The sequence below is a fragment of the Neolamprologus multifasciatus genome, chromosome 22 (assembly GCF_963576455.1).
Source record: "Neolamprologus multifasciatus chromosome 22, fNeoMul1.2, whole genome shotgun sequence".
NCBI classification, from domain to species: Eukaryota; Metazoa; Chordata; class Actinopteri; order Cichliformes; family Cichlidae; genus Neolamprologus; species Neolamprologus multifasciatus.
Window position 1 is genome coordinate 2448110 of NC_140459.1, and position 15395 is coordinate 2463504.

The 15395-nt window shown below is 40.9% G+C and overlaps 1 protein-coding gene across 7 annotated transcripts in view; it reads right to left on the minus strand.

Moving 5' to 3' along the window:
* col14a1b (collagen, type XIV, alpha 1b) overlaps nt 1-15395 on the minus strand; it is a 209136-nt gene that overhangs the window by 80697 nt on the left and 113044 nt on the right. For all 7 annotated transcript variants that reach the window (XM_085149183.1, XM_085149181.1, XM_085149180.1 and 4 more), the window contains 3 exons: nt 13038-13167; nt 2642-2764; nt 727-876 (listed from right to left, as the gene is read on the minus strand). In XM_085149183.1, the coding sequence (XP_085005309.1) occupies nt 727-876; nt 2642-2764; nt 13038-13167 (403 nt within the window). The remainder of the gene's footprint in view (nt 1-726; nt 877-2641; nt 2765-13037; nt 13168-15395) is intronic.

Sequence of the window (15395 nt, forward strand, 5' to 3'; positions counted from 1 at the left end):
GTTATAGTTACAGTGAAGACAAACATAATACAATTTTAAAGACAATATCCTGTAATGAGATTGTGACTGCTGCTAAGAGCATCGCACGGGTATCTAGGATCAACATCTGAAGTGTCTGACTGTCTGTTGTAATTGGTGAGATGAAATAAACTAAGAGGCTGCAGCTGTTCTTCATTAAAGCTGGTGGAGTTTTGGAAGGTCAGCAAAAAATGAATCTTAAAAAAGGTTGAAAGCAACATTCAAGACGAAATACAACAAGCAGAGGTTTGTTTGGGGCAACATAATAAAGCTGCAGGTAAAAAGATTATATATACAAGTCTGCAGGTGTAGTTTTATTGGATGTAGATGAAATCAGATTTGAAGTAAATAAAAGTGTCGCTTTGTTTTTCAGAACAATTGTTTTTTTGCAAAATATCGTGATATTAAAAATGGAGACAAAAAAGAGATTACACTAAACTGTTGGAAGGATCCATGAACAGTTTCCAGTGACGGAAAAATTAAATGAGAAAAGTTGTACGACTGCTGAAGAGCATCGCTTTAATGAGCTTAACTGGAGGCTTCACGAGGCCGACGCCACAAAGCTCTCTAATGTGATTTGATGCTTTGAACAGTGCCTGAGTTACGTTGTTACATTAATAACTTGCAGAGACGCTCTTAAACAGCACATCTGTATCTACTTCAGTGTGACTGCGAGTGTAGAATTAAAGAAATGAATGATGAACTTACAGGTCTTGGCCCTTCCTGTCAGGGCTTCGCTGGATCCAGTCGAGTAGGAGGCGATGACCTTGACGCTGTACTCGGTACCACTCAGCAGGTTAACGATCAGCATGGTGTTCACATCCTCCCCCACAAAGGTTTCCAGAGCTTGTCCGGGGGCTGCAGGGTGATCATGGAGGAGACACGTCAAGGATGAGAAGATGGTCAGTGAAGCAGCAGGAGAACAGAGGAGCAACTTCAGAGGTCATCATTAGCTTCAGCTGCAGCACAAAATATCGTTTTCCTCTCACATTCCTCTATACTGTTAAAACTGACAGCTCCTGTAGGAAGTGCAGCAGGTCCGGATATTTGCTTTTGTTCCTAACATGATCCTATTTTGACAAAACCCAACAAAAAGAGATGAGAACCAGGTAAGAGCTGAATAAAGCTCAGGATTTTTACTTTCAGTCCCACAGGCTGCTGAGTTTAAATGCTCAGCTTTACAACAGAAAAATGTGCTAACAGCCTTCTATAAAAAGCGTTTGGGTCTCTTCTCTGAATGCAAAGACTGTGCGTGAGGGTGAAACTTTAAATTGGACCGAGCCTCACACTGGGTTAGTTGTGCAGCTCCTCGCAGTGACAGCTGGATGCTAGCAGCTGCAGTTAGCTGTCTGCCTTCACTGTCACTGAACTTCTCGACCACGTTGTGGTTTTGGAGCTATTTAAAGGATTTTAATGCAAACATATTCGGTACACTGTGTGGGTAATTGTACTAAAAACCGAGTCCTCCAGCGTTGGTGAGTAAGTACGACCAACATCCTTTTTTGATCCTTTCTCTGAGGTAAAGTTTAGCATTTATGTGTCAGTGACAGTTCAGCACTGGATTACATTTGTATCCCTGGTGCTTTGTTACAATAAGAAACTCCATCAGCATTTCTGTCTTTTTGTTTTTATCCACATATTTATGAAATTGACAAAATTATAGAATTATGGTTTGCAAACATTTCTTAAAACTGTCTGATGGGACTTAAACTGTAATATTTGAAATGAGCTAAAAAAGAGATTAGGGAGAAATAACTGGTATGTGTAGGGCTGCTCAATGAATCGAATTTTAATCTGGATTACGATCTGGGCTTTCAACGATCATTAACAATGACTGAGCCGATTATTAGCCCCTCCCTCGTGCTTTACTCTCGCGCTGCTCCGTGTGGCAAATCGAGCGCACCTCTCTGCATTTCGAACACGCGTCACAACAATTAAGAGCAGTGGTCTCCAACCTTTTTTGCGCCACGGACCGGTTTATGCCCGACAATATTTTCATGGACCGGCCTTTAAGGTGTCGCGGATAAATACAACAAAATAAAACTAGTACTGGTACCAAAAAAAAAGAAGATTTATTCATAACACACGTGAAAAGACCCAGGAAAACCGAGTTAACGATAAAAACGATAACAAAATAACGCTGAAAACTGATAAAAACCCTGAAAACTATACATCTCACACCTGAGCCTCAACTCTCGCGGCCCGGTACCAAACGACTCACGGAGGCCCGGGGGTTGGGGACCGCTGATTAAGAGGACCCGAGGGAAGCTCGGAAAGCTAAGCAGAAGTTATTTGGAGAGGAGAGTGATGCTGTTGGTTAAAGAGGTAAAAAAACTTGAGTGGTGTGGAAACATTATGGGTTCATGAGTCAGACGTGGATCAAGTAGACACAGTGTGTAAACTTTGCTACAGTGTCGTAGCTGCACCACAGAGCAACACTGCAAAGTTCACTAAACATAGATGTTTACATTTTTCATTTATTTTTATATTGCAAACATTTGCACTGTTATCAGTATTTGCAAAGTCATTATTCAACATTGTTATTGTTAAATAAATATCATCAAATAATCGAGATGATCATTTTTGCCATAATCGAGCAGCCCTATGTTTGTGTTTAAATTACCAGTTAGAGGCTGGTAGATGACCCTGTACCCCATTGTGGGCGACGGTGGAACATCCCAGCTGATCTTGAAGCGATTGTACCATTCCTCTGAGACACGCAGGTTCCTGGGAGCTAAGAGAGGAACTGAGAAGCAGAGAGGGACGAGAAAAGACAGATTATTATATTATTATTATTATATGTATGCAAAGTGTTAACAAATATTAAGGAACAAATATTGATATAAGCAAATATTTGGGCATTTTATGTGTGAGTGTCTGGAGTCAAAACAGGGGAAAAACTATAAAAGAAAGTAAACAGACAAACAGAAAACAGAGAAAAACATGAAAGGGAAAGAGGAGAAGTCAGCTGTTTACCAACAACCTGAAGCCACAGTTTAAATCAAAATAACGTAAATCCAGCAGAAGCAAAAGCATTAAATATATTCCAGTACAGCATGATTAGAATGAGCTTTAATAATGAGACAGGAAGTACAGAGAGGAACTGCAAGGGCAGACGCCGAGTTGGCAAAAGGGAGATAATGATGAGTCAAAAAAAGGCCTAAAAGTTTGATAACGCCTAATAAAATTTCAACTGTCGGCACAGCAGAAAAGTAAAGTCTCCCCACTGTTACAGAGTGTACAGTCGAATTAATCTGCCAGAGCGATATTAAAACCAGAGGACTTATCGCTGGCTCGACAGCTGGGACACGTCTTTTGAAATGGCCGGAATAATACGAATCTTAAAATAAAGTGCTTTCCTGGAGGAACGTGTGCTTTTCGAGCCGTCTGCACATTCACATACGTTTATAACCTCCATGCAGTCTCTCCCACAGCCGTGATAGATTCCAGATCGCCGTGGTTAATGGGAAGCTGTGAGACTTTTGGGCTGGAAATCCCCGAGTGAATCTGCTGGCTGTTGAGTTGCACATTTGAAATGCTAAAAACCTCCCATCGCTCTCCCTGAGCTGCAGCCGGCTCACCATTACTGCAACCGAACCCTCCAAATTATGCCGGCTCTTCTGCCTCATTTTCCCTCTTCACCTTCCCGGCCGATCACCATTAAAAAGCTAATCATGCTCTCTGCAACAGAGCCGTGCTCCCCCCACACCCCCGGTGTCTGCTGCACCCTCATGTGTTCAAATCCCTCTGTTATACCCGCCTCTTCGGTCGTATTATCTATTTTCACTGTGCCCTTCCTGGTCCTGAGAAAATTACCATCATCCTCTGAACTCCGTCTGCATTTCCTCCCACTATGTCTTCGCCCTTCAGGCCTGAGGGTAATGAGAATCTGGAGATTTAATGAAACTTTCAGAGGAAAAAATGCTTTTTTGGGTGCTGAGGATCTGGGGTACTAATTCTGCATGCAGACCTCGTCCTGCTTCCTCCATTGTGCTCTGTGCATCTATCATCTAACAGTTGTTGAGATGACATCGAGTCCCCGAGCTGCTGCCCACTTTTTTAGTTCCTGTGGGAAATTAAAGCATTTTTACACAGCAGAGCATTAAGTCTTCCAAGACAACAGCCAACAATTTAATTGAGCAGCAAAATGTTATTCTTGAGTCTCGGTTAGAAAACGAGGAAAATGATCTAATTACAAAGCCAATTGTGAAAAAACTGGAAAGAAGTCAGCAAAAGCAGAATGCAATCATGTGTAAATCTCATAAATCTATATTTGATTCAGCCTCCAACACAGAACTCAGGAATCAACAATATTTTTAAATATTAGTCAGATGGCAGCAGAAGATCTCAAAAACAGCTGAGAGACGGAGAGAGCAAAGAAACTGATTTTTGGAATCTCTGTGTGCAGGAAACAGGCCAAAAATCAGTCTACGTGACTTTGGGGCTCCTTTAAAAACAGGCATGATGCTGTCATGGAAACCACGGCATCACTGCAGGTTAAAGCTCGGTCACATAAAGAAGCCGCATCGAAACATGACCCAGAAACACGACCTTCTTCTTTTTGGACTGAGACAAAGTGGAAAAACTCTTTATTTCTGTTCTGAAGTTTGCATGTTTGATGGCAAAGGAACGCATGGATGTCTATGGAAGTGGCAGCTGGAACATCTGGAAAATAGGGGTGGAGGAAAAAATGGATACTGTGTAGCATGGTGATATTTTGTTTGCTAATAATGTATCGATACAGGGACAGCAGAAATCGATACTTTGTTACAAAAAGGTTTTTGTGCTCTGACTTCAGAGCATGTTGATCCTTTTTCTGAGCAAGAATCCTGACATTCCTTCACTGTCCAAATGTGACAGTTTACTTATTTTAATTTAAGACATGTTTTATTTTAATTCAGTTTAAAACTTTTTTATTTAATGTAAAATTATATTTTGTATTAATTTACTTTCAAATTCTTCAGTTGCTGAAGGGGCTGCATAGTTTTCATAAACTGCATAGTTCAGAATAGCTATAATTGTACCAGATGGTTGATTCAGTTAAGTTGGACTAGACTGTAATACAAACCGTTCAGTTTGTCAACAATCAAACTGAAATGAGAGAAAGACTGAGTGTGAGACTTTGATATTAGAGAAAATGATGATTGATAAAGTTTACCTTTATGTACAGAATCTGAATATCGCAAAATATTTTTTTTTAAAAATCGCAATAATATCGTATCGTGGGATGTATGGTGATTCCCACCTCTTAGGGATGGGTATTGATAAGATTTTCACGATTCCGATTCCATTTTCGATTCTGTTTAACGATTCGATTCTCTTATCGATTATTTTTTTTTTTAAAAAGGAGAACACTAAGGTCAATTAGCTTAGATCTTTGTTTTATATCTTCTCTTTGAACAAGATAGAAATTTAGGAGTAACATGGCCTTACAAACCCAACAGTGAGATCTTAACAGATCCAACCTACGGCTCTTCAATGGGGTGTCACAGGGTCCCCAGTAAAAAAAATTGTGAATGTAAAATAATAAAATAAATATTCTTCTGTAGCAATTACACAAGAATATCCAATAATGTCCCTGCCTACAATTAAACACATTCACTTACCGAAAATCATCTGCTGTGGCAAATGGGTGCAAGCCTTTGACCACAAACTGAGTCACTGCTCGCTGACATTCGTCTATCCTGCCTGAAAGGAGACGCTACGGTAGACTGCAGCGAGAACTGCCAGCATCTGAGCCAGACTCTGTCTGTCTCATCATGGTCACCTAAATGCACAGTAATGGCAGGTTTTGTAATAAGGCAGATCGCGCTAACATAATCTGCACCGTTAGTTGATTATTTACCTGCCGCATTAACGGGAGAGGACGTGCAAACGTTCCCGCTGCTGCTGGGTTGAGATTCACGAGTCCGGAGCGGAATTAAAAACACGACATTCATTTAAGGTCATCGCGTGTTTTGTGAGCAAATGCTTTTGCATATTCGTAGTGTTTCCTCCCTTAAATGAAATATCTACTGTGCAAGTATTGCAAGTTGCCCTGTTGTCATCCGTTCTCGTAAAGTATAACCAAACTTTTTAGCGTTTGAGCCGCCATGTTTCCTGCCAGGTAAATGACGCTCCGCAACGTGGTGACGTCATTCGGGGTGACTGGAATCGATAAGGGAATCGTTTGCAAAAATGGCAAACGATTCCAAGGAATTGAAACAGTGGGAACCGGTTCTCAACAAGAACCGGTTTTCGATACCCATCCCTACCACCTCTACTGGAAAAGCACCATCAGTGCTGAAAGGCGCGCTCGGGTTTTAGAGCAACATCCAGGGGAGACTTTGCATTTCTCAGCAAGCCAATGCCCAACTGACACATTTAGAGCATCAAACAAAAACTTTTATAAAGACAACTCTAAAATGTTGGAGAACTAGAATTTTCTACCAGCCAACAATGGGACAACATTCCTCTCCTAAAAGTCCAGAAACTTCTCTCCTCGGTTCCCAGACGTTTCCAGGCTGTTACACTGGGATAAGTAAATCGAAATATTAAAGCCCTAAAAACATCTATTTTTGCTTGAGTGTTGTTATTTTTTCAAATTTAAATGCATGTTTACTTGAACTACCCAGATGTTTACAGACGGCTCTAACAGCGTCACGAGCCACTGACTTAACGTCTTTGAGGAGAGAAAAACTCTGATGCAGACTGTGGGCTGCAGCGGAGAAACCACTCGTCCACGATGCTACATGAGTAACTGTCTGCTTCTTTTCCTCCAGCAGCCACGCGAGCCAACAGGAAGGATAACAAGCACCGAGGGACACACACTGGTTCAAAATGATCTTTTGATGCTTTGAAGGTGTCATCTTTAAAAGCGCGGCTCTGATTGGTCATCAACTGGTGACTAAATGATGTTACAGAAAAAATGAATCATGCTGGAATCACCAACTTTACTCATCAGCTGACAAACACTCTGTGGCTGTGTTTGAAATCAGCTAAGCTGCTGTGGCAGGCTCAGTCAGTGCATCCTGCACCAGTGTTGATGTTTAACAGGCTGCGAATGTGAAAGCTTAGACCGCCGCATCGCCGCCACAGTAAACATGTCCGCTTCTCTGTGATGTCAGCAGCTTCTGACAAAACACTGTGTGATGTTCTGTTAATGAGAACACCTGAAACCACCTCGTTTGAAAAGATAAGCCGAACTCTTCTTGCTTGAAGGTATTTTTCCAAATAAAATGAACTGCAGACTGTAATTATGCTGCTTTACAATCTTTTCTCTTTAGTGCTTCTTACAGATTCGAAGCTACTTCAAAATCCAAATCGCCCAAATTTAAAACACCCTCCTGTCTCTTAAATTCATTCCTCGTCACAATAAATTCCACACCGAGGCGATGAAAGTCAATTATCTTCTAATTCTCGCTCTTAAATCTCTTTGCCATCAAGTTGGTGGTGACTTTTCTATCACATCATATTTGTTTCCCGCCGCCCTCTCTGTATTACCCCCCACGTCTCCCTCACTGATCGGCCCATCCTTCAGTGGATCAAACACAGCTTAATCTGCCTCGTCTGTCACATTATCCATCTTCAGTTTGGGGCTAAAAACCCAATCATCCTCTCTGCATTCCCCGTCATGCCTCCCTCGCCGTTCGCTCCATCCCTCATAGGTTCAAATCCCAAGATTACACGGGCGCCGTTTGTCACATCATCTATCTCCACCTTAAAAAACGCAATCATGCCCCCTCCTCTCTCGTCATCCTTCCCCAGGTGATCATCTCATCCCTCACTACCTAACAGGAGCCATTCATCATCAGCGGGTGTCGCTTAAAAAGCGGAGAACGTCGTTAGCGTCTGCTAATGTGTGTAACGCGTCGCACGGGGGAGACGTGATGGGATGGAGCGGAAAGATGAACGACTTGAATTTAGAGTTTCCTCCACGCTAAAAGTGGAGTGTTTGTTCTGTAATGCACTCGGCAGCAGAGAAAATCATTAGCCTCTGCTGCACTCGCAGCGGCGCTCTGTCACATTTAACCAAAGAGGAAAAGATGCTTCCCGCATATTTCTGTCTGCAGCTCCACAGTAAAGGAAATGGATGCTGAGCACTGAGCGGCTGCCGTCTCTTTTCCTTCCTGGGAAACTGTCTCAGGTGTAATGAGCTGCAGAGATGTTCAGGGTTGGGTTGGGGTGAAAGTAAATGTTCCTATTTTTCATCTGAATACTTGTTAATGAAGGCAAAGTGTAACTGGAAGCGCACACCTAATAAAGGTTCGGCTCCAGTATCTTGAATCTAGCACTGACTTTTTTATCTTGTTACATATTTCATCAAGTCAATCAACGTTTTATCTCGTGCAGTGATTTAAACTTTTTTTGCCGTGTTGGCAGAAAGAAAAACGCCCCCTTGATCGTTCACCTTCGTCCTGAACAAGATGAATGGCGAACACTTTGCTGCTCGGCTTAAATTGTTGTGTTTGTTTCACAGTAATGAGACTTTAAGGAAGTGACAGCCACTGTGGGCAGAAATGCATCTTTCTTCCTCAACTCACCCACAACAGATTCTCCTCTCAGGAGGCGCAAACACCCGAGACACCAGCACCTCGTTATGGGTCCCATTAGCAAACTTTTCCAAATCAGCGAAGTCGTTTCCACGCTTGATCCTGAAAATGCTCACTTTTTTGCACCCTTGTGGTTGTGAACATGACATTTCCACTATCTTTTAATTGCGAACCACAGCGCTGCTTTGTCCTGGCCTGTCTCCTGGTGCTCGCTGACCCCCAACACCTCCAGGATTGGAGGATTTTTTACCTCCCAGAATGTTTTTGGCCTTTCAGATCCAAACTTTGCTTCATGTACTTGGTTTGAATTATGCTGAACATATGGCTTTCTTCAATGACTTATCTGTTGGCATAATTAAATCATTATGTACTGAAACTTAGTGTAATATTATAACATGCTGAGATAGGACAACACATTATTGGTCCTTTGTTTTCTGTTTGATTTAAACCACTGAGCCGTTTATTTTTTAAAGCCTGGCCATTGTTGAAGTGTGCAACAGCTCTGCTGGCCCACAGTGAAAAGCGTTATTAAACTGGAGAGTTGGGACCGAGCTAAATGGAGACTGGAGCACGAGGTCAACATTCACCACACTGGAGATCCAGGAGCAGCAACAACACGACTTGAAGGAAGCAACATAATCCTGAGAGCTGCTCATACATCACCAAAGACGGCATCAACTACTGACTATTCTTCAAATTGTGTATTTTTATCCAAACCATGATAAATGTAAACACAAACCAAAAGAAATAGAAACTAAAAATGAAACCAGGTCCTAAAACAACAACAACAAAACTTGACGGCACAGTGAGGACAGACTGAGGAAGGTCATCTTTTTAATCTGTGGTGGCAAAGAAACTTTAAAGTCAGGATGACACAGGCTAGTCGAACACATGCTTTGTTGCCTTTCCTCTGGATTGACTTTAGGTTCACATATTTAATCATTTAACCCTTTAAGACCTACCATAGAACCAAGTCCGCCAGAGCTGATATTATATGTTTACATGCTGTGGAGCCATTTTTGGGAGCATTTCAAGTTGCTATACATCAATACAACCATTACAGCCCAGATTTTAATAATATGTCTGCATTAAGTGCATAGAAATTACATAAATTGCCAAAAAGTGCAATAAACTACAAAAAAATTGAAAATCGTTTTTGTTTTTTTTAACATATATTTCTAGTTAGAGAAATTTAAGAGGCTTATCCCTCAAAACTGTAAATACAAAAAAGTTGCACAAAATAGTTTCCCACCACAGGAAATTTATTTTGAGTGTCTTCATAGTTTTATTTTTGAAATACACCAATTTTTATACACTGCAGGAAAAACAAAAATAAATATTATAATGCAAATTTGCAAAAAAGCAGCATATGCATCAAAATAAACTATTTCCAGCAGTGCAATATGAGTCCTAAGCATCCCAGAAACCACACAGAAAGTCAGAAAGTCAAAGATAACTTTTAAAAACACCAGTATATGCTCATGAGGCCTTGATGGTAAAAAAAAAACTACATTTCCGCGAAAATGACGTCACTTCCTGTCTTGGGCAGGTCATGGCGGACATGCGATCGTTCGTGCTGATGTCTGTTTCAATGTATGAAGTGTTATGAACAGCTGATCGGATCAGCAAAGCGTGTTTCTGGAATATTATGTTTTTGTTGCTGCAAGTGCTTTTTATGCAGTTTTTGCAAAGTTATATGTGGAAGGAAACTGTGACCGAGGACAAGCTGATGGCATAAGATGTAAGTACAACTCCTCCGGTTTCATATGCAAAAAAGATTATTGTGCTAGCTCACGTGGTTGCAGAGCTACCGGGATTTAAAAGATGTTGCGCAAAATGGAGCGTGCTGCTCTGACCGGTTTTAAAGGGTTAATATTCGAATCATGCCACTGTCACACTCACAACATGCACAGAATTTGAGGGTGTTTCTCTGTTTGTTTCACTTGAGATGTTTCCACTTTTCAAAGAGGACAAAAAGGAATAATAACGATAAATAAACAGAGGCTGAAAGAGGAATCCTGAAAACTGCTACTGAATGTAGAAATAAACTCTATCAGATCAACAGGGATCATCGTGAAAGTTCACTTTCATCCTTCTTCCTGTCTGTCCTGTCATTTTAGCCTCATGACAACATTTTCCCAGCACAAATCCAATAATGCTTCAGTCTGTCCACAGCAGCAGGACTGTGCCGGAGATCAGAGCGCAAAGATGCCAGAGTGTGTCGGAGGGTCACGAGTGTGGCACTCTGATCCACAGCAGCTTCTCAGCTCTACTTTTAAATCCCAGCTGAGCTTATTTGTCCAACTATAACAAACTACTCCTACAGTCAGCTGGGAGGACAACATCAAGTTTTTCCTCCACATGTTTCTTCTTTTTCTACACTATGCCAGTATTTTTAGACACAAGAAGCTGAACAAATGTGAGTACAACTTAGATCAGATATGATAATAATAACTTGCTGAATGAATAAATAAGCATAGAAAAGAAACAATAAAACGGTAAATGGACTGGTTCTAATAATAATAACAATAATAATAATGATATAGCTCTTTTTGACTCTGCCTGAACACTCAGAGCTAAATGATACTAAGAGGTTCCACAATGTTCTTTCCCCTCTAGGTAGGGCTGGGCGATATGGCCTAAAATTTATATTGCGATATAATTTGAAGCATGTGTGGTAACGATATATATCGTGATATATTCTTTTCTTCTGTATCACGTATTTTCCACAATAAAAATCCTTTAATGTTCTCAAAAATCGAGAGTGTGCCTTATGTATGAATTCTGGTTGTGCTTACTGACATCTTTTAACCGATTTCCGCAGAAATCGGTTAAAAGATGTTTTAGTACAACTTTGGTAAGCCAGACTGCTTGATGGATTGTCAGAGCATTACGGCTGCTGTAGTGAAAAGCTTTGGAGTAATCTGGGTCCAAAACTCTGTCTGCTTCAGGTCCCAAAGTCAAACGAACACTAAGAGTTAAAAACGGTCTAAATTCTTTCATCTTTGATAAAATCATCAGCGTTGCTGCTTTATCGGGTGTAACAATTAAGTTTAACATCCATGAAAACAGAATTTATTAAATTTAACGGAGTTAGAAGTTAGCAGGAAGTTAGCTCGCTAGTTTCCACCTAAACATTTCATACCATGTTCTGACTGAGATTTTTGAAACTAATTCAAACGTACAGCTCTGCTATCACTTCCAACATAAATGAAGACAGAAAACTAAACAGCAGTGACGTTTGTAGGGTTACTGAAGTTGGACTAGCTGGTATATAATGTTGTGCTACGTGATTGCTAGCTACACAGCTATGTTAGCATAACATTAGCACAGTGAAGCTGGAGGATAAACGCTAACTTTTTTTCCACTCGATAAAAGTTAACGTGAGGGATTCTGATGATTAGGGACAAATGCAATCACATAGCAGGATGCTGTAAAAGGACCAAACTTCAGTCAGGAGAACAACTGAGATAATCCATCCACAACACGAGGTTAGTCATTAATATACTGCAACAACATGGGAACAGAGCAGCTGCGAGAGAATTCAACATTAATCAATCAATGTTACAGAAGTGGAGGAAGCGCAGGTTTTGGCTTTCCCCATATTTCAAGAGTGCTTCATCTCTTTGCTGTGACTGTCGGCATAATTTGCAGATGATAATGGTTTTAGCCGTTGATGCTTTCGACCAAAACAGGCGCAGCTTGATGACATCATCAACATGCGCTATCATGATAGAGTGATATAGTCAAAATCTCTATCGTTGGCCAAATTTATATCGTTTCTATCGTATATCGTTTATATCGCCCACCCCTACCTGTAGGTTACATATTTGTGCACCTCTGGGTCTTTTCCAGTGTGGTTATTATTCACGTCTGACCACTTGCTGCTGTCCTTCAAAAGTCTGTGTCTCAAACTGACAGTGATGATAACAACCAATTCTAACAGTCTTAAATAAACTCATCAACAAATCACAACAGCAGTCACCACACGGTGCTTCATATTGTACAGTAAAGACCTGCAACAGTGCAGAGAAAACCCCAACAATCAAACAATTCCCTATGAGCAAGCACTTGGTGACAGTGGGAAGGAAGAAACCTCATCAGAGCCGGGCTGAGGAGAGGAGCATGTGCTCCAGACTCAAACGTTAGAGCAGGACTTCCTGTAAACCAAACCATCCATCCTGTAAACAGTGTAGAGATGCACAAGCAGGCTTTGAGGGCCTGCATGTATCATCATGTTGTATATCCATCATTTACAGAATCAAAAAAGTCTGTCTTTCTTCTTGTATCGCTGTTTCCTGCTCTAATGTGTATGCTTGTGTTTGACAGCAGATAAGTTGTCAAGTGGAACTTCAGCTCTGCTCTGAGGTCCTGATCACAGGTTAATGATAAAACACGATACTGCAGACAACTTAAAAAGAGCCGAGCGTGAAGAAAAGAAAGAGAAAGAAACAAAAGTCAAGCGGACTCAGCATCAATATGACTCACGCGTCCGTCCCGTCGCGGCGGCTGCCGGTCCGTCTCCCTCGGGGTAAACAGGAGTGATGGAGACTTTGTACTCTGAGTCTGACAGCAGAGGCTGCAGAACCAGGCTGTTCTGACCAGTGGGCACTGTTCTCTGCAAGCACAGAAATACCAGAGTCAGGACACTTTTGAAAGTTTGACTTTAACATTCAGACATTTCCCCATCCTCGGTCTCTCTGCACTGATGTGACATTTCACCTCCCAAAGTTCAGCTGCCAGTCAAACAGAAACTGCACTCGGACGTTTTCTTCTTTCTAATCTCCATAGTTTCCACAGCTCATCGTCCAGTTTTGCTTTGTAATGTTAAACGTGTGGATTTTTGTAGCTGTTGCAGCACATACGCTCACTGCAGGATCACTTCATGTAGATCAGATGTAACAGCAGGATAACGTGACTGCTGAGGTTTCTCGATTTAACAGGACCTCGAGTTTGCTTTAAAAGATAGAGAAATGATGTTTCTGCAAACCCAAAAAACTTGTGCACGTCTTCAGTGATTTGATTATAATTTGTGTCCATGTGCAGATACATTTGCGTCTAAATGATTGTTTCTTTGATCGTTCTCGTTACCCTCCCTCTTCCTTCACAGCATGATCGAGGTGACGGACTGCGACTGAGAGTGTCTTCAAGCATTCTGCATTCTTCTCTCTGTTTGTTGATGTTTTTTCTGTATTTGCATCCAGTCTTTAAACACACTCTCAAAACTTTTGAATGAATTCTGATTAAACGCTGCAGGGGCGTCGAGGAGCCGTGTTAACAATTCATCTTCGTCCACTGAGGTCATCAAGGTCAACCTGAAGATTTATTGGTCGAAAACTGACATAACATGTTGCGTTTATTGTCAACATTAAGGAAGTACCATATAGATTTAAATGATCATGTCACATTTGACCTCTGACCTCTCCTTCAAAGTCTGATCTGAAGGTCAAATGACAATAAATAAGTGATAACGTGCTATAAGGAGATGCTTAAAATGATCGTAGGTTTTGTGACTGACACAAGTTTCCATGGGAGACTTTTTAACTGTAATTGACTAATTTCTTTATAACTTGACTGTGTTTACATTAGCAGTAGGGGTGGGTTTTAATCATCGATTCATCGATTAAAATCGATTCTGGCTTGGATAACGTGATATCGATTCATTAAAATCCTGAATCGATTTTTTTATATAAATGTATTTTTGCCCAAAATGCCAGAATCTCAGGTGAAATCTCACAACATTTCGACAACCACCAAACATTTAAAACAGTAACTGAGAGCAGGAACAGGCTTCTGCACAAAGACGTAAACACAAAGCGCCGACCCGCGGATCAGAATCAGTGAGATGTCGGTTTTCTCACCCTACAGCACGGACACGGTCGGGGCTGAAAGCCGACAGCTCGCTGATTCTGATCTGTCGGCGGGCCCGCGCTTTGTGTTCACGTCGTTTTCTCGCTAATTCTAAAGCTGTTAGTTTGATGTCTCTCCAAACAATATTGACTGAACCAGCAGCAAAAGAAGATCCAAACTACGCTTCACATAAACATCGTCATGGACTCCCTCTGACTTTTGCTGTTTTGCTTCCACCACAATAAAATCACACTTCATGCACAGCTCTCTCTCTCTCTCAGTGTACTTCAAGAAGTTTCCCATCTATCCCCGAAATCTGTCTTCTGCATTATTTGCTTGCTTGTTACGCACAAGTCTACCGTTGTTTACAGGCTGTCGGCCGATGTTTTTTTTTTTCCTTTTACTTACTTCCGAAAAGAAAACCTAATTTCTGCCGTTCAACACTGAACAAATTTAAACTTTTTAAAATTATGCAAAATGCAAAACGCTGTGTCTTTAATAAAACCGCTTTAACATCAGAGGTAATGTTCATAAGTTGATTAATGGTTTTCTTTTGTTTTTGATGTACTGCAGAATATTTTTATAAAATCCCAGAACAGGAAAATCACCTTCATGTTTTTCTGTTTTATCTTCTCTGCTGTGACACACCTTTGATCAAGTCTGGAAAGTGTCAGCTTCCTTTTTTGTAGATACAAAAATATGTAAATATGTAAATGTACTGATCTGAATTATAATATTTCTGACTGTCAAAATTTCCCAGATTCAAATCGAATTGAATCGAATCGTGGATCGAATCGATTCAGGACCTTGTGAATCGGAATAGAATCGATTCTAGAAATCAGTGACGATACCCAGCCCTAATTAGCAGGTCATATGTGTTTAAAATTAAATCAAATTTGTTTGTTTTTTTAATTCAAATCAAACCAGTTTTTGTTTCTTTTTCGCTTGATCTTCAGTCCAACAGCTCACTGGTGGCTTTGTTGGTCTTTCTGACTC